Source organism: Salmo salar, chromosome 22 (genome assembly GCF_965601325.2).
Source record: "Salmo salar chromosome 22, fSalSal1, whole genome shotgun sequence".
In the NCBI taxonomy this organism is placed as follows: domain Eukaryota; kingdom Metazoa; phylum Chordata; class Actinopteri; order Salmoniformes; family Salmonidae; genus Salmo; species Salmo salar.
Genome location: NC_138312.1, coordinates 54,457,314 through 54,483,426, shown reverse-complemented (window position 1 = coordinate 54,483,426; position 26,113 = coordinate 54,457,314). Strand labels below are relative to the sequence as shown.

At 42.6% G+C, this 26,113-nt stretch overlaps 1 protein-coding gene across 1 annotated transcript; it reads right to left on the bottom strand.

The window, feature by feature from the left end:
• Positions 1–226: 226 nt before the first annotated feature.
• bloc1s1 (lysosome-related organelle complex-1 subunit 1) lies at positions 227–12,382 on the bottom strand. The gene is given in 4 exon segments (NM_001139613.1): positions 227–1,773; positions 9,267–9,399; positions 10,331–10,403; positions 12,234–12,382. Coding segments are annotated over 4 exon segments (378 nt in total). The 5' UTR covers positions 12,295–12,382; the 3' UTR covers positions 227–1,662.
• Positions 12,383–26,113: the final 13,731 nt, after the last annotated feature.

The window sequence follows — 26,113 nt, the reverse complement described above, 5'->3', positions numbered from 1 at the left end:
AGAGACAAGTATTTTTCCTCTTGTGGACAAGACATATAGCCTAGTCCCCCAGATCGGTTTGTGGGTTTACCAACTCCATTGCCGTCAATGTGTTTAGACATGACAATGAGTTGGCATAATAGCGTAAACAGACAAACTCAGGCTACAAGACATACAGTAGATGAGAATTATTAACTGAAGAGGGACATACATGATCCAAAAGCTTTTCAAGGAGCAAGAGACTGTTGATGTTACCGTCGCATTTATTACACAGGTAGAGGTAGCTAGCCTTGCTAACCCAGGCTGACATCAATGAGTACAGTTATGTGAACATTGTCCAATTAATATAATAATAATAATAATAATAAGATTTCAAATGTTTACACGCTTTACAAGAAGAACGATTTCCCTCAGAAAATCCTGTTTCCATGGACACATCTGAAATCAGGCTACCTGATGGGACTTTGATAAATGCAGAAAATCGCCAATCAAAAGAAACGTTCTCCCACAGCCACCATGTTATTTTTGGGGAGCCTATTTGAGTCGGAGTTCGGATATATAAAGTTTGTATCTGAAAACTATTTCTAAGATGCATACTTTCAGTTTTTTACAAACTTTACTCACGTATATTCGAAGGAAATTTGTGCTGCTGGTTCTGGCACATGCGCAGCTCAAACAGCTGGAACACTGATTAAGATTTTTACATGTCTTAATCATTTGAAATGGTGCGCAGAAAACCAGATGTTTAAAATCGTCATATGCTTACTACGATTATGACCGTATGCAGATTAAGATAAGCAGAGTAAATGACTACTGCATAATCTGCATACTGCCACAATCCATTTAATATTGGGTTATTAGTGTGCATGTAAACTTACTCAAAGATGAATATTCATTCAGGAATTCTGCAGCAACCAGGGTAGGTAGTTTTAGTCAGACAGAGAGAAGCAGTTACTAGTCAGTCTCTTTCTAAACAGGAGACTGGCTCTTGTAATTACAAGCCAATAAATCCAATTTACCCACGCTACTTTTACACAAACGGGCCTCTTTTGTTCCACGCTTAGCTAGCTGTCCTGTTCATCCTCCATGGGAATAGGGAAATGGAATAACTTTAGAGAGACTAGCACCCCAATCTTAACTATTCATCTTCGCAGGAGCAGATCGTAAAAAATTGATTCGTTAGATATGCTTTGTCTTGTTCTCCGACACTGATTGACTCATTGGGGAAATAATGTTTGTGTGAATGGCTAAATCATTATTATTAGGAGTGTTGCTAAATTCACATGGACCATATGTGAGGTTGTGGCCCATTACTACACATAGTAGGAGGACAGTTAGATATTTCCACCACAAGGTTATTATATGTGGTATAGACCTTAAACAATTCAAGTGTTGTTAACAAAACAACATTGCCGATGGGACTTAGATGCTCTTATCAATAAGGTTTATTTGTCCATAGACATACTTACTGTAACACAATGTGTCACTCATGAACACTGGACAAGCCTTAAAGCCGTAGTCATGTCTGAACCCACGTATTGTCCTTGGAGATATTTGGCTTATCGGGATTTGGGGTCCAGAATCGTGGTATCCGCTGTGAATCCACCCCCTCTTTCACAGTGAGAGTGTTCAGCTACTAATGCTAGCAGCAGTCCATCAGTTCTGGGTTTAGGTTCAGAGTGTCTATGAAGAGGCTGATGCGAGTTGTCCCTTGTGTACGTACTCTAGAGCTGTGGCGATGGTTCTCATATCCATCTCAATACTGCGAGCCCAGTTCTCCACATCACCGATTTCCTGGTCAAGAAAAAGATAAAAGGATAAGGGCCAATACTAAAGATACAATGGGAAGGGTTAGAACTAAACATGAATAAGTAGCCTGCAAAGATAGATTACAAATGCATAACTGTTTTAGTTATTCTGGTAATGACCAGGGTCCGGTTTCTCAAATGTATCTTAAGGCTAGTTAATCTTAGAACCATAAGATCAACTAGAATCTAATTTTATTCATCACTTGCTTCGTAAACAACAGGTGTTGTCATTTAAGGCTCTAGATAGCAGGAAACAGCAGTTACAAAAACACTCAAATCCCAGAGTCCCCCACATGGATTGAACAATATTTGCACATTATTCTTTCTAAAGTTCTTGAAGTTCTGTCAAGTTGGTTGTTGATCATAGCTAGACAGCCATTTTCAAGTCTTACCATAGATTTTCAAGCCAATTTAAGTCAAACTGTAACTAGGCCACTCGGGAACATTCAATGTCTTCTTGGTAAGCAACTCCAGTGTAGATTTGGCCTTGTGTTTTAGGTAATTGTCCTGCTGAAAGGTGAATGTGTCTCCCAGTGTCTGTTGGAAAGCAGACAACCAATTTTTCTCTAGGGATTTTCCAGTGCTTAGCTCCATTCCGTTTATTTTTATCCCCCCAAGTATCTTTACATTTTGAGTACTTTTTCCACCACTGGTATAGAGGTCCTGGATGGCAGGATGCTTGGCCCCAGTGATGTACTGGGCTGTACGCACTACCCTCTGTAGCATCTTACGGTCGGATGCCGAGCAGTGATGCAACCGGTCAGGATGCTCTCGATGGTGCAGCTGTAGAACTTTTGAGGATCTGGGGACCCATGCCAAATCTTTTCAGTCTCCTGAGGGGGAAAAGGTGTTGTCGTGCCCTCTTCACGACTGTCTTGTTTTGTCTTGTTTGGACCGAGATGGTTTGTTGGTGATGTGGACAAGGAACTTGAAACTCACGACCGGCTCCACTACAGCCCCGTCGATGTGAATGGGGGCGCGTTCGGCCCTCCTTTTCCTGTAGTCCACAATCAGCTCCTTTGTCTTTAATTATTGTTGAGGGAGAGGTTGTTGTCCTGGCACCACACTGCCAGGTCTCTGACCTCCATATAGGCTATCTTATCGTTGTCGGTGATCAGGCCTACCACTGTTGTGTCGTCAGCAAACTTAATGATGGTGTTGGAGTGGTGCTTGGCCACGCAGTCGTGGGTGAACAGGGAGTACAGGAAGGGACTAAGGAGAGGTGTTGTTGCATACCCTTAGCACCTGGAGGCAGCCCGTCAGGAAGTCCAGGATCCAGTTGCAGAGGGAGGTGTTTAGTCCCTGGGTCCTTAGATTAGTGATGAGCTTTGTGGGCACTATGGTGTTGAACACTGAGCTTTGGTCAATGAACAGCACTCTCACATAGGTGTTCCTTTTGTCCAGGTGGGAAAGGGCATTGTGGAGTGCAATAGAGATTGCGTCATCTGTGGATCTGTTGGAGCGGTGTGTGAATTGGAGTGGGTCTAGGGTTTCCGGGATGATGGTGTTGACGTGAGCCATGACCAGCCTTTCAAAGCACTTCATGGCTACCGACGTGAGTGCTACAGGGCAGTAGTCATTTAGGCAGGTTACCTTCGCTTTCTTGGGCACAGGGACTATGGTGGTCTGCTTAAAACATGTAGGTATTACAGACTCTGTCAGGGAGAGGTTGAAAATGTCAGTGAAGACACTTGCTAGTTGATCCTCGCGTGCTCTAACTACATGTCCTGGTAATCCTTGTGAATGTTGACCTGTTTAAAAGGTCTTGCTCATATCGGCTACGGAGAGAGTGATCATACAGTCATCCAGAACAGTGTTGTTTACATTGAAGCAAGCATGAAAGGCATATAGCCCATCTGAGGGCATAGCGTGATTTCTTATAAGCGTCCAGTTCCCTGAAAGCAGCAGGTCTAGCCTTTAGCGCTGTGCAGATGTTGCCTGTCATCCATGGCTTCTGGTTGGGATATGTACGTGGGGACGACATGGTCAATGCACTTATTGATGAAGTCGGTGACTGAGGTGGTATACTCCTGAATCCCGGAACATATTCCAGTCTGTGCTAGCAAAACAGTACTGTAGCGCAGCATCTGCGTCATCTGACCACTTCCGTATTGAGCGAGTCACTGGTACTCCCTGCTTTAGTTTTTGCTTGTAAGCAGGAATCAGGAGGATAGAATTATGGTGAGATTTGCCAAATAGAGGGTGAGGGAGAGCTTTGTATGCATCTCTGTGTGTGGAGTAAAGGTGGTCTAGAGTTTTTTCCCCCTCTGGTTGCATGTGACATACTGGTAGAAATGAGGTAAAACGGATTTAAGTTTCCCTGCATGAAAGTCGCCGGCTACTAGGAGAGGCGCTTCTGGAAAAGCATTTTCAAGTTTGCTTATGGCCGTATACAGCTTGTTGAGTGTGGTCTTAGTGCCAGCATCAGTTTGTTGTGGTAAATAAACAGCTACTAAAAATATAGATTAAAACTTTCTTGGTAGATAGTGTGATCTACAGCTTATCATGAGGTACGCTACCTCAGGCAAGCAATACCTTGAGACTTCCTCAATATTAGACATTGCGCACCAGCTGTTATTGACAAATAGACACACACCAGTTTGAGGTGAGTAACCGCTGTTCTGATAACCAAAAGCTCTTTTCGGTCATAAGAGACAAAATAAGTTACAAACAATGCAAAAAAAATAAAAATACCTAAATAGCGCAATTGGTCAAGAGCTCGTAAAACGGCAGCCATCCCCTCCGGCGCCATTTTCATGTAGAGATGTGGTTGAATCTGTGTTTGAAATTCACTGAGGGACCTTACAGATAATTGTATGTGTGGGGTACAGAGATTAGGTAGTCATTCAAAAATGATGCTAAACACTATTATTGCACACAGAGTCCATGCAACTTATTATGTGACTGGTTAAACACATTTTTTAGGCTTGCCAGAACAAAAGGGTTTGAATACTTATTGACTAAAGACATTTCAGCATTTTTTATTACATTTGTAAAAACTTTTAAAAACATCATTCCACTTTGACATTCTGGGGTATTGTGTAGGGCAGTGATTTTATCCATTTTAAATTCAGGCTGTAACAACAAAATGTGGAAAAAGTCAACGGGGGTAAATACTTTCTGAAGGCACTGTATATCTAAATACAGTATACAGTGCATTCGGAAAGTATTGCTTTTGTTACGTTACAGCCTTATTCTAAAATGCATTAAATTCATTTATTTTTCCTCAATCTACACACAATACCACAATAATAACAAATCAAAACCAGGTTGCAAATGTATTATTTCTAAAAACCTGTTTGCACTTTGTCATTATAGGGTATTGTGTGTAGATTGAGGATTTTTTTTTATTTAATACATTTTAGAATAAGGCTGTAATGTAACAAAATGTGGAAAAGGGGAAGGGGTCTGAATAATTCCCGAATGCACTGTGTCTATGGTAATAACATCTTCCTGCCACGAGGGGGTGGTACTGTCAACTTTATGAATGAGCACCAGACATGGAGGTTCATCTCATTGTCAGAATGTCCTGAAAGTCATCCTCTTGACAAAGCAGAAAATGAGCTATGACTGAGATGACTCAGAGATATTTTGACGGGAATAAAGCATCGCTCCCCCTCTCCCTGACCAAGCCAAGGTCCCTTAGGCTAGTGACACCTTATTTTCTCAGTTTGCAGTATATGACAAGGATAATGCACCAGCTTCTCAGGACATTGTAGAAGGCCAGAGAGAAGGAATGTTGTGTTTGATGTTCAACAACAAGGGTTTGGATATCCTTCATACCTGTTACCTCCACTATGCTAACAAAGACACAGCACAGAGATTGTCTTACAGCTGAGAAAGAGTGGTCTTGGTAGAACAGTAGCTATCTGAGTCACAGATATATATTGATGTGCTTGAGGCCTACTGTAATTGTATATATTTTTTTATTTAACTTCTTTTTAAAACAGGCAAGTAAATTTAAGATCAAATTATTATTTCCAATGACAGCCTGGTAAAAGGCCTCTGTTGTGACAGTGGATAGGAATAAAATATAATATATAAAACTTTAGGCCACGACACACACATATACATACACACATATATACACACACACACACACACACACACACACATACATACATACATACATATCTATATAGTCATGGCCAGAAGTTTTAAGAATGACACAAATATTAATTTTCACAAAGTCTGCTGCCTCAGTTTGTATGATGGCAATTTGAATATACTCCAGAATGTTATGAAAAGTGATCAGATGAATTGCAATTAATTGCAATGTCCCTCTTTGCCATGCAAATGAACTGAATCACAAAAAAACATTCCCACTGCATTTCAGCCCTGCCACAAAAGGACCAGCTGACATCATGTCAGTGATTCTCTCATTAACCTCTTACATCTAGACGTTCCGCTAGCGGAACACCTGCTCCAATATCCAATGATAGGCGTGGCGCGAAATACAAACTCCTCAAAAATCCGAAAACGTCCATTTTTCAAACATATGACTATTTTACACTATTTTAAAGACAAGACTCTCCTTTATCTAACCACACTGTCCGATTTCAAAAAGGCTTTACAGCGAAAGCAAAACATTACATTATGTCAGCAGAGTACCCAGCCAGAAATAATCAGACACCCATTTTTCAAGCTAGCATATAATGTCACAAAAAACAAAACCACAGCTAAATGCAGCACTAACCTTTGATGATCTTCATCAGATGATACTCCTAGGACATTATGTTATACAATACATGCATGTTTTGTTCAATCAAGTTCATATTTATATCAAAAACCAGCTTTTTACATTAGCATGTGACGTTCAGAACTAGCATTCCCACCGAACACTTCCGGTGAATTTACTAAATTACTCACGATAAACGTTCACAAAAAACACAACAATTATTTAAAGAATTATAGATACAGAACTCCTTTATGCAATCGCGGTGTCCGATTTTAAAATAGCTTTTCGGTGAAAGCACATTTTGCAATATTCTGAGTAGATAGCCCGGCCATCACAGGCTAGCTATTTTGACACCCACCAAGTTTGGTACTCACCAAACTCAGATTCACTATAAGAAAAATTGGATTACCTTTGCTGTTCTTCGTCAGAATGCACTCCCAGGACTTCTACTTCAATAACAAATGTTGGTTTGGTTCCAAATAATCCATAGTTATATCCAAATAGCGGCGTTTTGTTGTGCGTTCAAGACACTATCCGAAGGGTAACGAAGGGTGACGCGCCCGGCGCGTTTCGTGACAAAAAATTTCAAAATATTCCATTACCGTACTTCGAAGCATGTCAAATGCTGTTTAAAAACAATTTATATGCGATTTTTCTCGTAAAAAAGCGAAAATATTCCGACCGGGAGTCGTTGAAAATGAAAACATGGAGTCGTCTCGTGCACGCGCGCACCAGTCTCATTGTTCTCAGATCGACCACTTACCAAATGCGCTACTGTTTTTCAGCCATGGCCTGCAAAGTCATCATTCAACGTTCTGGCGCCTTCTGAGAGCCTATGGGAGCGTTAGAAAATGTCACGTTACAGCAGAGATCCCCTGTTTTGGATAGAGATGATCAAGAAGGCCAAGAAATGGTCAGAGAGGGCGCTTCCTGTTTGGAATCTTCTCAGGTTTTGGCCTGCCAAATGAGTTCTGTTATTCTCACAGAAACCATTCAAACAGTTTTAGAAACTTTGGCGTGTTTTCTATCCAAAGCTACTAATTATATGCATATTCTAGTTTCTGGGCAGGAGTAATAATCAGATTAAATCGGGTACGTTTTTTTATCCGGCCGTGAAAATACTGCCCCCTATCCATAACAAGTTAACACAGGTGTGAGTGTTGACGAGGACAAGGCTGGAGATCACTCTGTCATGCTGACTGAGTTCGAATAACAGACTGGAAGCTTCAAAAGGAGGGTGGTGCTTGGAATCATTGTTCTTCCTCTGTCAAACATGGTTACCTGCAAGGAAACACGTACCGTCATCATTGCTTCGCTCAAAAAGGGCTTCACAGGCAAGGATATTGCTGCCAGTAATATTGCACCTAAAGCAACCATTTATCGGATCATCAAGAACTTCAAGGAGAGTGATTCAATTGTTGTGAAGAAGGCTTCAGGGCACCCAAGAAAGTCCAGCAAGTGCCAGGACTTTCTCCTCAAGTTGATTCAGCTGCGGGATCGGGGCACCACCAGTACAGAGCTTGCTCAGGAATGGCAGCAGGCAGGTGTGAGTGCATCTGCACGCACAGTGAGGCAAAGACTTTTGGAGGATGGCCTGGTGTCAAGAAGGGCAGCAAAGAAGCCACTTCTCTCCAGGAAATACATCAGGGACAGACTGATATCCTGCAAAAGTTACAGGGATTGGACTGCTGAGGACTGGGGTAAAGTCATTTTCTCTGATGAATCCCCTTTCCGATTGTTTGGGGCATCCGGAAAAAAGCTTGTCCAGAGAAGACAAGGTGAGCGCTACCATCAGTCCTGTGTGATGCCAACAGTAAAGCATCCTGAGACCATTCATGTGTGGGGTTGCTTCTCAGCCAAGGGAGCGGGCTCACTCACAATTTTGCCTAAGAACACAGCCATGAATAAAGAACGGTACCAACACATCCTCCGAGTGCAACTTCTCCCAACCATCCAGGAACAGTTTGGTGACGAACAATGCCTTTTCCAGCATGTTGGAGCACCTTGCCATAAGGCAAAAGTGATAACTAAGTGGCTCGGGGAACAAATCATCGATATTTTGGGTCCACGGCCAGGAAACTCCCCAGACCTTAATCCCATTGAGAACTTGTGGTCAATCCTCAAGAGGCGGGTGGACAAACAAAAACCCACAAATTCTGACAAACTCCAAGCATTGATTATGCAAGAATGGGCTGCCATCAGTCAGGATGTGGCCCAGAAGTTAATTGACAGCATGCCAGGGTGGATTGCAGAGGTCTTGAAAAAGAAGGGTCAACACTGCAAATACTGACTCTTTGCATCAACTTCATGTAATTGTCAATAAAAGCCTTTGACATGTATGAAATGCTTGTAATTATACTTCAGTATTCCATAGTAACATCTGACAAAAATATCTAAAGACACTGAAGCAGCAAACTTTGTGGAAATTAATATTTGTGTCATTCTCAAAACTTTTGGCCACGACTGTACACACACACACACACACACACACACACACACACACACACACACACACACACACACACACACACCACACACACTTGGCTAAAATGCTTTTGACAGAGCTTATGATACATCAAAAAAGGAGTGGAACTGTTCAATCTAACTTCTGTCTCTAGGGATAGTAAAGATACTTTGTTTTGGTCGTAGAAGGAAAATACCCCATACCACTTCTCCTGACATCTTTTAAAACACTCAAAAAACATGTGGTCTGCCACCACTCACCAAAATATTTAGAGATGCTGGTTCCTAATCTAAGACCATATATGGTTGACTGTGTGTGTGTGTGTGTGTGTGTGTACCTTCAGGGCCTGGTTGAAGCCTTCCACCATACTAATCCACTGGCCAGTCTGCTTGGAGAACTGGCCGGCCTGCACCTGTAACGTCTTCACCTCATGGTCCAGCTTCCTCTGGTTCACATACGCCTTGGCCACTCTGGAATTAAACACACAGCAAGTGGAAGATGAGTAGGGCTATAACATGTATAGCACATGTTAAAACAATGTTACTTACAATAAGACGTTATAACACAATATAGATGTGTATAACAACGGTATCAGCCACAAGAGTTCGGAGATGATCAGAAAACGAATGCAAAGTTTGGCACAAGAATGGAAGCTAACTAAGTTCCATTATTCAAAAGAAGGTTGATCTGATAACATCTTATGGGCAAAGGCATTCTATTTGATATTGGAAACTGAAGGGAAAGTAGACTGACAGTTCCTGAAAAAGTGTAAAATTATGTCCTTATGAACTCCTTAATGTTAAATGTCAAAGAGAGAGAAATGTTGCTACACTTGACTTTATCCTCTTTTTGTTAACTGCAATAGAATGTAGCAGCACAACAATGGTGGTCACGTCTAACTGTTCCTCACTAAGATGCTTTTCTTGGGTTTGGCCCTTATGTAGCTGTCATAACGATTCTATATTACCAGTGTACATTGTGCTGTGGAGTCACATGCCATCATTGATTAACACAGTGATTGAAGGCTAAGCACACAAACAGGGGGTAGTTTCTCCAACACAGATTATGCCTAGGCCTGGACTGAAAAACCCAACTCACTTGAGAATCTCCATTAAAAATGCTTTTTAGTCCAGGATGAATTTTAATCTGTGTCTGGGACAGTGCCCCACAGGGTTAAATTTGCAGGCATTATTCAATTATAACATGCTATAATAAGTCAAGGCTACTCAAACAGAAGACGGTAGCTAAACATTTTCAATGCAGGTTACAACAAATGTCTAATATGTCACGTGTCAAGCCATTTGAGCTGAATTGGCTGAGTTGAACAGCAGAATGACTTGAACCAATAGGACATAGAATGGGTCACATAAAACAGGTAAGTTACAAACAGGGCATACATACCCCACATTGAGGTGGTCCACCAAGGCTTCTGTTAGACAGGTGGCAGCAGTAATTGCCTCTCGTCTACGTCCCTCTGTGCAGGGAAAAAGAAAACAGCTGTCATGTCATGGGTGAATGGAATTGGCCTACGCTGGAGATGGCAGCATGAGCAGCTAGCTTGTTAGCCATCAGGTCAAGAAGAAGCTAGCTATCTGATTTCTGAGGCTACTTAGTTATACGCTAGCTAGCTCTGGGCATCAGTGTGAGTTCCTCTACTAACACAGAACTTGATACAATTTGTTGTTGTCGTTGCATGATGGGACCATAGTTAAGGGCCGTCCACACCAAGGATGATAACTGTTTTATTGTTATAATGTAATTCAAGTTAACAGGTGCATTCATACTACAATGATAACTACAAAAAGAGTGGAGAACGGGAGCCATCGTTTTGGATCACTTTCAGAGTGATTTTTTCCCCCCCTGTCCCTCCAATTAAATCAAAAACGTGTTTGATTAAAGTGTTCTTAGTTCTAGGTGTGTGAGGCTGCTTGGAGAGGAGAGAGGAGCGCACAGTAAACTTGCCTGGGTAACTAGACATGTGAGCATATTGTTGGCAACATAAATTCTAGGACATTTTGGGAGAATTATAATCCACAACAAACAGCACATATTTTCCAATAGTATTGGTTAACGCTGATAACATCCTGACAAATACACACTGACTGGTTGCTAATGTGCCTTTCTGGACCTTGTAAACTGTCTAGAAAATACTAATTACTGACCCAAATGGTTGCCGATCAGATTTGTATTATTTAGGAATGAAACATGCATTCAGAACACAGGGTTATTGAAATTACATTCACTGCAACAACAAAAAATGCATTATTACATTGATTTGTTATAGCCTAGGTATGATCATTTTCGTGTCCTTAAAAAGCTTAATAAATTGGGGAGATTTGAGCTGCATCCCCACAGGAACTGAGAGCGCAGCCTGGGGAGCCCACACAGTGTAGCCTATCCTAGGCTGCCTGTCATCTCATAATGCGCTTTTTTTTTTATCTTTCACTGTGGAAATTCACTGGGTAGGCTTATAGCCTATTCACTGCAGTATTGTGACTAATATTTAGCTAATGAATGATGGGTTGCACATATGTTTCTAACTTTGGTTACAGCAGGCTTCTCTTTGAGCAACTATGCACCTGGCCTCTCAACTACAGCTAACCTATTCCTATTTAGGGCATACATACCCCCGAGTATAATGGATGTATATTATAATGCAGCATATTGGATACCCAACTGCAGTTAAAACCCAAAGATGTGTGTGTATTGTTGTGAATTGTTAGATACTACTGCACTGTTGGAGCTAGGAACACAATCATTTCGTTACAACTGCAATAACATCTAAATATGTATATGTAACCAATAACATTGAATTTGGAAGGAAGAAGAAGTCACTATGACAACTAACACACCCGGAAGCACTGAATGGTCTGCGTTACCACCGTATTCATAGGCCTACAGCGAGCAGGTGTAGGCTCCTGTATAACAATACACTCTCCTCTAGTGTGGATGCTTGCCAACGTTTTATAGTTATGTATAATATAGTTATGTATAATATATCGATATAGTTAGTTATCGACCTTGGTGTGAATGGCCCTTTACTAGTTAAAATAAACTACATGCAGTTAGTCACGAAATTCACAATTTACTTGTCCCATCTCATGCATTTCCAACAGTTGTCTGCCTTTGTGCCAGTCTAGGTTCAGGATAACAAGTAACGTTAACTTAACTAGAACAAGCTTAACGTTGCTGTTCACAAATTAGCTAGCTAACAGTTAGCTATATTTAGTAGTATTGTTTTAGCATAACTATCGCTAGCTAATCAGACAACTTCAGTTTCGCACGATACCTTCTGTCCTCTTACCTTGAAGTTCTTTTCGTTCGTTCTGCTTCGATTGGTGCTCCTTTAATAAACGAGAAAGCATTTTTACTTTGTTGTTCGTTCAGGTGAATGTTTTAATCAGAGATATTTTAATTTAGCAAGCTATCAGAACTCATAGCTGTTGTCACGAGACTGCCAAATGCGGAAGAGACTTGTACCACGTGATCTTCTTCGTCCTCTTTTTTAAAACTTTTAAAAAATGTAGCCTTTATTTAACTAAGAACAAATGCTTATTTACAATGATGGCCTACCAAAAGGCAAAATGCCTCCTGCGTGGATTTGAGCTGGGATTAAAAATAAATAATAAAAATATAGGACAAAACACACATCACGACAAGGGAGACAACACAACACTACATAAAGAGAGACCTAAGACAACAACATAGCAAGGCAGCAACACATGACAACACAGCATGGTAGCAACACATGACAACACAGCATGGTAGCAACACAACATGACAACAACATGGCAGCAACACAACATGGCAGCAGCACAAAACAGGGTACAAACATTATTGGGCACAGACAACAGCACAAAGGGCAAGAAGGTAGAGACAACAATACATCATGCAAAGCAGCCCCAACTGTCAGTAAGAGTGTCCGTGATTGAGTCTTTGAATGAAGAGATTGAGATAAAACTGTCCAGTTTGAGTGTTTGTTGCAGCTCGTTACAGTCTCTAGCTGCAGCGAACTGACAAGATGAGGGACCCAGGGATGTGTGTGTTTTGGGGACCTTTAACAGAATGTGACTGGCAGAACAAGTGTTGTATGTGGAGGATGAGGGCTGCAGTAGATACAGTATCTCAGATGGGGGGAGTGAGATTTAAATTAGCTTGGGTGCTTGAAGGCCGTTGTTAGGTCCTCGGATCAACACTACTCTTCTGCCAGAGGGTCCAGTGGTGCACTCCGAGAGAAGAAACGCTCTGAATTTACTAACGGACAATCTGACAACGCTCTGGATTTACAGAGTGCTCTTTGACACTCCAGATTGAATTTACAAACACACCCGAAATCGTAAAATGTCTAGCTAGTCATTTGTTATGCTAACAAGCTAGCAAGAGGTTGAATAGCAACAGCAACAACTTCCGGCAGGCGAAGCGCTAGTACACTCAACTGAAAGGATACCGTTCGTTCACAGTATACTAAAATGAACTAATAGTATATAGTAGGTAGTATATACTCATTAAGTATGTAGTATACAGTTTGTTAGTATGGGTATTTGAACACAGCTATAGTGAAATTTACAAACACTTCAAATTAAGTATGTGTTTGGTTTAGGCTTACCTTGGTGTGACATTTTGATATCCATGTAATTATCTCTCGGACAAGGTCAGTTTTATCAATGTATTTGCCTCAATTTACTAAAACATTTGAAATAATTAACAACAGAAAAGACTGCAGCAAGACTACAAATTCAGCAGGAAGCTGCAGCACCTCATTTCTAACTGACAATGTCATCTACCATTCACCAGCGCGATCAGAGACCTGTCCCCAATCCATGATGAATCCATGTGCTGTATTGACATGAATGGAATAAAGTGTTGAACCTCTTCAGTCCCCTTTCTCAGTTTTAGCTACAGTAGCCACTTACTACACTTTAGCTAGCTAGTTCGCAGAGCAGTAGATCAAAAAATCATTTTGTATTACTTATCTTTCAATTGTTTGTACAGTATGTCGACTTTGGTGTCTATTTCAGACCTTATGGCATTTTTCAAGGATGAGCATAAGAGCATTAAAAGGGGGGGAGACCACTCTCAGTCTGGCCATGTTGAGAAGTGCAGCTATAGTGAGGGGCAACTTACCAGTTTGGTCAAGGCCAGCATGAGGGATAACGTTTATCCTGTGTCGGTGAGTGTAGCTATTAGGTTAAGTTTGAGCATCTTAGCAAAACAATGTGTTCTATACAGCTGTCAACATTCTACAAGGAAAGAGCTACTTAATTAATCAATTATATAAACATTAACTAGATTACCCAGGATACCAGACATAGATGAGTGATAACTCAGTTCTAGAATGTTGTCATTGATGAGAATGAATCAAAAAATCTATTGACATTCAGATAAGACTTTGTTTAGGCATCCAGACTGTATTGTAGTTGCATGACCAGAGACAAAGGCACAGTATTTATTTGGAGTGGTACATTCAGTCTTGATTTATAGGATCCTTTCCACTATATGATATGTCAAGTGATAAAATCCCAAGTTATCAATTAAAAGTTTATGGAAAAACTGCACTTGTCCTCATGAAAATGACAGTTTATTAATATTCTACAGCTGTAATGTCATCAATCAAATCAAACTTTATTTATATAGCACATTTTTTACAACAAATGCATTTCAAGGTCTTCAAAGTCAGGCATTGAAAGGCATGTGTCACTTAACATCCTTCCTCTTGGCAGGTCTCTATAGGTGACCAAGGGATTCTCTCTGCCATATGCAAATGCCTCCATGGAGCTCATCAGTGTAGCCATGCAGCCTATTTTGGCAGTTCACAATATCGTCCGTACGGATGTGGAATGTGATTGGAGGAAGCCAGCCGTGGCCCAACCAGGTGCAGTCAATGGAGGACCTGTATTTGGCTGAAGACTACAACCCTCTATCTCCGAGGCAGGTTCAGTGGAATGGCATGTCTCCTTGAACCTGAGCCAGAACAACCACTACCCTCCCTGTCATCCCTGTTGTTAAAAACAAGCGCACCTGGGGCATGCAGGCATCGTGGCTGGCATAGCGCTGTCGGTGGAGCAGCAGGAGGCTATACGGCAGGCAAGTTGGACAGCGCATCAAACCCAACTGGCACACTATGAGAGGGAGGTTGACGACCAGTAATTATGGAGCAGTGGTTAGGGTGTGTTACTCCGTCGCTGCTAAATAGGGTCCTCAGATCAGTTGTTGTCTGTAAAGTGGGGGACAGATAACGAAGAGGGCATCAAGGCATTTCAAATGGCTACAGGGATGGATGTTCAGGAGTCAAGGCTTTGGGTCACGGGATCTGGAGTGGTGGAGGTCAAGTGTCCCTATGTTGAATTCAAAGTATTTCTATTTCTTAACGCCTCCATGAAGACCATCTTTACTGGAACCAGGTCCAAGGTCAGCTCCACATCACTGGAAGGGACAGTTGCTGCTTCATTGTGTAGACTCATATTGCTCCTCGTGTGAGTATCTGTTTTCAGGGAAGACAATGGTCCAAGAATATTCCACATAGATCATACACACACACGCACACACGCTAGGCTCCCAGAATAGGTTATATTACATACAAGTTATGCTCAAAGAAGCCAACTAAAGTAACGTTAACTTTATCATGGGCACAGTGGGAAATCGTATCTGTGATGTTGAAATATCGATGTGCTTCAGTCTCCACAACTGGACATTTGCTCTCGGATCACACTGGCGCAGGATGTTCATGCCCCAGATGGCCTGAGGGATGCACTGCTGTTGGACTGGAAAACAAAGAGACATTATGTTGGAAGTCCCACCCAGTTTTCTATATTAAAATGATGGCAGCCAGAGAGGAAGAGGCGAAGCGAGAGGGATAACTCAGCCCAAAAGCTGTCTACTCCAGCAGGTGGTGTTTTCAATTTTTTTGCTTACCAAACAAGGAGTTTTTGTACGGAGGTCAAATTTGGTCAACAAACTCAATTTAACGGCTTATTTGCTACGTGAGGTTTACTTGATTGAATAGAAATGTTGTAATGTTTAGGTTGTTACGAGCGTAGGCCTACTGATATAAGGAGAAAAAATACTTTATATCAGAGTTGTGCCTGTTAGTGCTCTCCAGCATCCTTGGGACGTCCCGTCCCTACCCTGCCTATAACCTTGACCATTTTACATTTCAACGGGCTAGGGATGTCCCAAGGATACCGGATAGCAAGGACTGTTGTGGTTGTTCACATTCGTATCTGCACTCATTGGCAGAATGGCCCCACCTGATCTTTTCTTCTCCCGACTGCCTTCAATTAATTAATTTATTTATTTACTTTTTACCACTATTTCTCCCCAATTGGTAGTTATAGTCTTGTCCCATAGCTGAAACTCCCGTACAGATTCAGGAGAGCCAAAGGTCGAGAACCATGCGTCCTCCGAAACATGACCCTGCCAAGCCGCACTGCTTCTTGACACACTGCTCGCTTAACCCGGAATCCAGCCGCACCAATGTGTCCGAGGAATCACCGTACAACTGGCGACTGAAGTTAGCATGCATGTGCCCGGCCCACCCTAGGAGTCATTAGAGCGCAATGGGACAAGGACATCCCGGCCGGCATAAACCCTCCCCTAACCCGGACGACCCTGGGCCAATTGTGCACCATCTCATTGGTCTCCCAGTCACAGCCGGTTGTAGCACAGCATGGGATCGAACCCGGGTCTGTAGTGACGCCTCAAGCACTGCGATGCAGTGCCTTAGAACACTGCACCAGTCGGGAGGCCCTGTCTTCCATTTTTTGAAGACATTTCTTTTCATTGTTCATTGGCAATATAATGGAACGTCTGTGTGGAAGCCCTCAATGGCGCTGCCCATGCTAATACAGCCGTTTTGGCCGCTAGAGGTCTCTATCATTCTTTATGATTTAGCCCAAAACCTTTTGAATTAATTGTTTGTGTGCTCTGACTGGTAGCAGGTATGATGGAGAATGCACCTCCACCTATAAAATGGGGGTTTCCACTCGTTACCACAGACACAAGTCAAAAGTGGTTATGTGGTAAAAATTTCTGAAAACTAAAATTAGCTTTTTGGTCTTAATTTAAGGTTAGGCATAAGGTTAACAGTGTGGTTAAGGTTAACGTTAGGTTTCAAATCAGATTTTAAGAAGATAAATTGTAGAAATAGTCAGGGTTTATGACTTTGTGGCTGTGGTAACTAAACTAGTGACGACCTGTAAATCTGCAGAGAGAAAGGAAAGAAACATGGCAGGGACGAAACTACTGTTGTCTCCAAGTTCATCCAGACCCACTGTAGCCTTCAAACCTTGCTCTTATTTGGACTAATAATACACTGCCGTCCTCTGCTCACGCCAGCCTACTTACTCATGGTAATGAGATATTTTTATACAGGTAACTCTGCCAACGCCCTTGATTAGAATTGCCAACCACTGAGACTGTCAGAGGCTGTGTTCAAAACACTTCTACCTCATTATGATAGCGACTTGCCTACCATTCATTTTCAAAAACCTCCAATAGTGTTGTAAAGATTCAATTTATTGCAAGAACCAACTTGATTGTAAAGAAATCACGTTTCATTCAAGGGTCACCATGACTGGGACACCACCCAGTCACAATACCACAATGTGCTTATCTGTAATCCTATTCACATACAGCCCCCATACTCAACTTGTCACGCCCTGATCTGTTTCACCTGTCTTTGTGCTTGTCTCCACCCCCCTCCAGGTGTCGCCCATCTTCCCCACTTATCCCCTGGGTATTTATACATGTGTTTTCTGTCTGTCTTGTTCAAGCCTACCAGTGGTTTTTGTGTCTCAGCGCCTACCTTTTTGAGTTTCTTTTTTCTCGCCCTCCTGGTTTTGACCATTGTCTGTCCTGACTCTGAGCCCACCTGCCTGACCACTCTGCTGGACCCTGAGCCTGCCTGCAGTCCTGTACCTTTGCTCCTACCCCTGCCTGCCTTGATGTGTCGTTTGCCTGCCCCTGTTGTTACAATAAACAGTGTTACTTCACACAGTCTGTACTTGGGTCTTACCTTCATTCTTGATGCAACTGGCAGAACGGCATAAGAACGCACATAATATGTGCCAAAATGTGTAGAATTGCAGGAAATGTGCTTTAAAACGTCAAAATGTTCTCTCTGCCAACAAGAGGGATTTGAACAGTTGGGGATTGCAAGTATCCCTGATATACAAGAACCACCTCCTCCCCCTTCTCTCTCCTGTCTCAACCATTAGTATTAATCAATACAGTGATATTGCTGACTGCAGCAGCAGTGGTGGGGATAAAGAGGGGAACCGGAAAAAAATGACCCTGGCTTTAAGTACTGTCTACCATCTAAAATAAGCTTTCTCCTTGAAGTGAGTGTGGCCTAGACTGCTAATGAGTTCTTGTGTTGTTGGGTGACAGTGTCTCTCTCTCTCTCTCTCTCTCTCTCTCTCACACACACACACACACACACACACACACACACACACACACACACACACACACACACACACACACACACACACACACACACACACACACACACACACACACACACACACACACACACACACACACACACACACACACACACACACACACACACACACACACACACACACACACACACACACACCACACACACACACACAGAGGATGTCCCTGCATATCTGACTGATAGCTCTATAGTCTATAGTCTGTGTACACCTCGGCCAGCCATCAACTATTGTTCATCCTCTACCACCCCTACTGTGCTTTGTTCACACATTCTGGGCTCTGAGCCTAAGCTGCCAAGATATTTTCTAAATGTTCTCAAGCCTACTGACTTGCAATTCCTTCCATCTCTTTCAGCGTCTTTTGGAGTTTAAGAAAGGTTACCATTTTTTTTTTAAAGTCATGAACAGTCAAAATCATGTTTTTCATCAAATTGAATGATATTGTTGCTTCTACATTGATAAAGTTTGATCATAAAGTTACTAGGCCCCTCCCCCATGTCAAACACTTGGATTCAGGAGGCGGGATTATTAAGGGGATACAACAATGGTAACATGATATTCTCTTACCTAATTTAAATAAGTACCGCCTTGTAACCAACATCGGACAAGGTATGTTTGCAAAGGGGCAGGGTTGATATAGCTAGATAGCTACTCTACTGGTGCCAAACGTTGACTGTAGGGTGTCAGCATATATGACTCAAAGTTTACACTATTCATCTATGGCAAAGATATTTATATGTTTCCCCTTTCATCTTAGTCTGGTATTAGCTAGTTAATGGCTAGCTAGATTTTCAGCCAGCATTGAACAAAAGGAGGGAAAGTGTCGTTCAAAACTCTGATGCAGTTGTCAACACATCCGTCCGCTGCTGTGAACCGCATTAAAAGAGACATTCCAAAACGAAGATGCATAAAAAAAATATATTAAAAAAATGACATTATTGATGCAATTTTAATGTTGTTTGAGTTGCATCACCAAATTTGCTTTTGATTATTTTACTGCAACACTGCTCACTGCATCCAAGTTGCTTGACATAGGCTTTTCAAGAGCTGTCAGTCAAGGCGAGCTCATGAATGTAAGCTCCCTGCCCACCTGTCTTTTCAAACTTCCTGGTAGTTAGCCTTCAGAGAATTTATAGTATTTCTATCCCCAAAGTATTATGGCAGATATTTTAGTCACTCAAAAGGCTATTTTGCATGGGAATCACAATGACTGTTCAGGACTTTTTTAAAGGATGGAGTTTTTGTCCATTATTGTTTTTATATACAATATGAGCTATGTAAATCGATATATGCCCCAAACAGGGATAATGGAATATTGGAATACTGTATATTTTATTTAAAGGCATTGACACTACATGTGGTTTATTTACACCATTACAGCTGTTTGACAGCTGAAAGGAAACACCAGGCCAATGTCTTGATGCCAGGACTCCCAGATTGGTTCCTTCATGTTTTCTGTAATAACAGATAAATCATTAATAATAACTAGAATATAACATTTATTGAAAGAAATATGGTGTGCTTGTTAGTCTTGAAGTACAGTATTTATGGTTGTGAAATAGTACTAGTAGTAGTGATGGCAGTATAGTAATGGTAGTAATAATAATGGTAGTAATAGGGTTTTCATAGGCTTTGTTTGTTAAAGTTACCTATTTTGGGGTGGTTTATACTGTAGGTGTGGAGATATTATGGTGGGTATGTATAGTAGGCTAGAGTGAGTACTATATCATCATAATAAGCCATAGAATGTGTTTTTAAGCTTTCAATACATTTTAGTTTGAACGTTTTGTGGCAGTGGTTTTGGTTTGGAATGTGAAGCCTGCATTCTGTCATTGAAATGAATGGGGATACAACAAGCTGTCTAGTTTATGAAGTAGGAATGGTAGCAAAAGGCTGTGTTGAAGTCATCTAAGTTGAGTCAGTCTGCACATGTCAACATTGGGTTGGTGTTTGTAGCTGAAACGGATCAAGAACAGTGCTGAATACACATTTTGCCGTTGAAGTCTAAATAGCTTTTATGCAAATATAAAACAGTTATAATTCAAAAAGTACCAACAACATCAACAATCTTTTGACAAGCAATCTACATTGAGTCAGTCTGTCAATGATGGTTAGGTGTTGATTGCATAAATGGTGTAAGAGCAGTGGCAAATGCAAATACTTCCCATTCAAGCCTATGGAGATTTTATGAACATTTAAAATGGTTATAGTTCCAGAAATATAAAATGTATCAAAAAACCTTTGACAAGCGCACTATTCCAGACCGGTCTGCTGTTCTAAAGTTTGAGTGGTGTTTTTGACCTCAACAGGATCAGTGGGTCCCCCGCGGGATGGTTGAGCTAATGTAGGCTAATGCGATTAGCCTGAGGTTGTACGTAACAAGAAAATTTCCCAGGACATAGACATTTCTGATATTGTCAGAAAGCTTAAATTCTTGTTAATCTAACTGCACTGTCCAATTCATAGTAGCTATTACAGTGAGCACAGTTACACAGTAACTTGAAAAGTTATAAATAAACCAATTAGGCACATTTGGGCAGTCTTGATACAAATGTTTGAACAGAAACACAATGGTTCACTGGATCAGTCTAAAACGTTGCACATTACATTTACATTACATTTAAGTCATTTAGCAGACGCTCTTATCCAGAGCGACTTACAAATTGGTGCATTCACCTTATGATATCCAGTGGAACAACCACTTTACAATAGTGCATCTAAATCTTTTAAGGGGGGGGGGGGGGGGTTAGAAGGATTACTTTATCCTATCCTAGGTATTCCTTAAAGAGGTGGGGTTTCAGGTGTCTCCGGAAGGTGGTGATTGACTCCGCAGTCCTGGCGTCGTGAGGGAGCTTGTTCCACCATTGGGGTGCCAGAGCAGCAAACAGTTTTGACTGGGCTGAGCGGGAACTGTGCTTCCTCAGAGGTAGGGGGGCCAGCAGTCCAGAGGTGGATGAACGCAGTGCCCTTGTTTGGGTGTAGGGCCTGATCAGAGCCTGAAGGTATGGAGGTGCCGTTCCCTTCACAGCTCTGTAGGCAATCACCATGGTCTTGTAGCGGATGCGAGCTTCAACTGGAAGCCAGTGGAGAGAGCGGAGGAGCGGGGTGACGTGAGAGAATTTGGGAAGGTTGAACACCAGACGGGCTGCGGCGTTCTGGATGAGTTGTAGGGGTTTAATGTCACAGGCAGGGAGCCCAGCCAACAGCGAGTTGCAGTAATCCAGACGGGAGATGACAAGTGCCTGGATTAGGACCTGCGCCGCTTCCTGTGTGAGGCAGGGTCGTACTCTGCGAATGTTGTAGAGCATGAACCTACAGGATCGGGTCACCGCCTTGATGTTAGTGGAGAACGACAGGGTGTTGTCCAGGATCACGCCAAGGTTCTTAGCACTCTGGGAGGAGGACACAAGGGAGTTGTCAACCGTGATGGCGAGATCATGGAACGGGCAGTCCTTCCCCGGGAGGAAGAGCAGCTCCGTCTTGCCGAGGTTCAGCTTGAGGTGGTGATCCGTCATCCACACTGATATGTCTGACAGACATGCAGAGATGCGATTCGCCGCCTGGTTATCAGAAGGGGGAAAGGAGAAGATTAATTGTGTGTTGTCTGCATAGCAATGATAGGAGAGACCATGTGAGGATATGACAGAGCCAAGTGACTTGGTGTATAGCGAGAATAGGAGAGGGCCTAGAACAGAGCCCTGGGGGACACCAGTGGTGAGAGCGCATGGTGCGGAGACAGATTCTCGCCACGCCACCTGGTAGGAGCGACCTGTCAGGTAGGACGCAATCCAAGCGTGGGCCGCGCCGGAGATGCCCAACTCGGAGAGGGTGGAGAGGAGGATCTGATGGTTCACAGTATCAAAGGCAGCAGATAGGTCTAGAAGGATGAGAGCAGAGGAGAGAGAGTTAGCTTTAGCAGTGCGGAGATCCTCCGTGACACAGAGAAGAGCAGTCTCAGTTGAATGCCCAGTCTTGAAACCTGACTGATTAGGATCAAGAAGGTCATTCTGAGAGAGATAGCAGGAGAGCTGGCCAAGGACGGCACGTTCAAGAGTTTTGGAGAGAAAAGAAAGAAGGGATACTGGTCTGTAGTTGTTGACATCGGAGGGATCGAGTGTAGGTTTCTTCAGAAGGGGTGCAACTCTCGCTCTCTTGAAGACGGAAGGGACGTAGCCAGCGGTCAAGGATGAGTTGATGAGCGAGGTGAGGAAGGGGAGAAGGTCTCCGGAAATGGTCTGGAGAAGTGAGGAGGGGATAGGGTCAAGGGGGCAGGTTGTTGGGCGGCCGGCCGTCACAAGACGCGAGATTTCATCTGGAGAGAGAGGGGAGAAAGAGGTCAAAGCACAGGGTAGGGCAGTGTGAGCAGGACCAGCGGTGTCGTTTGACTTAGCAAACGAGGATCGGATATCGTCAACCTTCTTTTCAAAATGGTTGACGAAGTCATCCGCAGAGAGGGAGGAGGGGGGGGAGGGGGAGGAGGATTCAGGAGGGAGGAGAAGGTAGCAAAGAGCTTCCTAGGGTTAGAGGCAGATGCTTGGAATTTAGAGTGGTAGAAAGTGGCTTTAGCAGCAGAGACAGAAGAGGAGAATGTAGAGAGGAGGGAGTGAAAGGATGCCAGGTCCGCAGGGAGGCGAGTTTTCCTCCATTTCCGATCGGCTGCCCGGAGCCCTGTTTTGTGAGCTCGTAGTGAGTCGTCGAGCCACGGAGCAGGAGGGGAGGACCGAGCCGGCCTGGAGGATAGGGGACAGAGAAAATCAAAGGATGCAGAAAGGGAGGAGAGGAGGGTTGAGGAGGCAGAATCAGGAGATAGGTTGGAGAAGGTTTGAGCAGAGGGAAGAGATGATAGGATGGAAGAGGAGAGAGTAGCGGGAGAGAGAGCGCGAAGGTTGGGACGGCGCAATACCATCCGAGTAGGGGCAGAGTGAAAAATGTTGGATGAGAGCAAGAGGGAAAAGGATACAAGGTAGTGGTCGGAGATTTGGAGGGGAGTTGCAATGAGATTAGTGGAAGAACAGCACCTAGTAAAGATGAGGTCAAGCGTATTGCCTGCCTTGTGAGTAGGGGGGGAAGGTGAGAGGGTGAGGTCAAAAGAGGAGAGGAGTGGAAAGAAGGAGGCAGAGAGGAATGAGTCAAAGGTAGACGTGGGGAGGTTAAAGTCACCCAGAACTGTGAGAGGTGAGCCATCCTCAGGAAAGGAACTTATCAAGGCGTCAAGCTCATTGATGAACTCTCCAAGGGAACCTGGAGGGCGATAAATGATAAGGATGTTAAGCTTGAAAGGGCTGGTAACTGTGACAGCATGGAATTCAAATGAGGAGATAGACAGATGGGTCAGGGGAGAAAGAGAGAATGTCCACTTGGGAGAGATGAGGATTCCAGTGCCACCACCCCGCTGGCTCGATGCTCTAGGGGTATGCGAGAACACGTGGGCAGACGAAGAGAGAGCAGTAGGAGTAGCAGTGTTATCTGTGGTAATCCATGTTTCCGTCAGCGCCAGGAAGTCTAGGGACTGGAGGGTAGCATAGGCTGAGATGAACTCAGCCTTGTTGGCTGCAGACCGGCAGTTCCAGAGGCTGCCGGAGACCTGGAACTCCACGTGGGTCGTGCGCGCTGGGACCACCAGGTTAGAGTGGCAGCGGCCACGCGGTGTGAAGCATTTGTATGGCCTGTGCAGAGGGGAGAGAACAGGGATAGACAGACACATAGTTGACAAGCTACAGAAGTGTTGTTTCTTGTATTATTGTCTCTTGTGTCTTTAGAGAACTGTTTCACTTTGATATCCTTTTTCTTCTGTCCTGATTTTCTCTTTCTTTTCTTCTGTTAACTAGATATTCTTTGTTGTTCTTCGTTAGCTAGCTAGCTTCATAGCTAGCACATGTACTGCTGCCATCTAGTGGCCAAAATCGAAATTGCGCCTGGGCTGGAATAACACATTATGGCCTTTCTCTTGCATTTCAAAGATGATGGTACAAAAAAGAATGCATGGTTTTTCTTTGTATTATCTTTTACCAGATCTAATGTGTTATATTCTCCTACATTCATTTCACATTTCCACAAACTTCAAAGTGTTTCCTTTCAAATGATATCAAGAATATGCATATCCTTGCTTCAGGTCCTGAGCTACAGGCAGTCAGATTTGGGTATGTCATTTTAGGCGAAAATGAAAAAAAGGGGCGGATCCTTAAGAGAACACAAAATGTATTCTAAATGTCCACCAGTCAGGTTTCAGACCAGGTCATAGCACCATCTCTGCTACTTCTTTGGTTTAAAATGTTGTCCTTAATTGTTTGTATAAGAAGAAACTAAGAAGAAGAAACTAAGAGACTGTGCGGGCCTTTTTATTGACTTGTCTAAAGCCTTCGACACTGTGGATCACTCATTACTTATTCAGAGGCATTCATCAATTTACCTGGACCAAGCTGCATTTAAGGACAGAACGGAGTTTCTATTTACTGATGCTGTTAAATCAGGTTTTCTGGTTCTTTTCAGTATTTACATTAACAATATTGGTTTATCTGTAAAATAAAAATATATACTGTCACCTGTATGCAGATGACAGGGGTGTATTTTAGTTCCCCTCAGCTGACCAGGCTGTGTCAGAGCTTCAATCTGCCTTTATTGCCCTCCAGAAAGTCTTTGTTCAACTGAAATTGGTACTTAATGCAGGTAAAACCAAGTATATGTTATTTTCCAGATCATGTAAAGGTGTATTTGATGATTTATGCATACTCACATTGGGATGGTCCCCGCTTACAAATATCTGGGCATCTGGATTGACGAAAAATCTATCTTTAAAAAAAAGCATGTTTGTTAAAAAATGTATATTTCAAATACACTTCTTCTATAGGAACAGATTAATTAAATAGCAGAAAACAAATCATTCACTCAACATTCATTACAGTTATTGATTATGGTGATATCATCTATAACCCTGGAGATATCTTCTGTTTCACTATACATGTCCATTAATATGTTATTAAAATATCATATATGTCATAACAATTTAGAGCAAATACGAGTGTTTCTGCATCTCACCAGTAGAAACGGCCAGCTACATTTCCTGGTTGTAATCAAATCACAATATCCACAATTCATAGTAATTTCAGAATGTAGTACTGTCCCATGGAGGTGTATCCAGTTGATGTGAGAGATATCAAAATGTCTGTGTTTGTAGCCAGCACTTTCAGCCAGAAGATTTCGAAACGGAACTGAAGTATGAACTGATGGGGTTGCCATGTCGTCGAACGTTGAAAAGTGATGCTATTCGATTTTCCCCTTCACTTATGTCACGCCCTGACCTTAGTGAGCCCTTGGTTCTCTATGGTGTAGTAGGTCAGGGCATGACTAGGGGATGATCTAGTATGTCTATTTCTATGTTGGATGCTAATATGGTTCCAGTTAGAGGCAGCTGTTTATCGTTGCCTCTGATTGGGGATCATATTTAGGTAGCTATTTCCCCACCTGTGTTTTGTGGGATATTGATTGATTGTTAGTGTGTTGGGGCACTACGTCATCATGGTCTTTGTAAGTGGTGTTATTTTGTTTTGTTAGTTTCACTTAAATAAATACAGTGGGGAGAACAAAAGTATTTGATACACTGCCGATTTTGCAGGTTTTCCTACTTACAAAGCATGTAGAGGTCTGTAATTTTTATCATAGGTACACTTCAACTGTGAGAGACGGAAAAATCCAGAAAATCACATTGTATGACTTTTAAGTAATT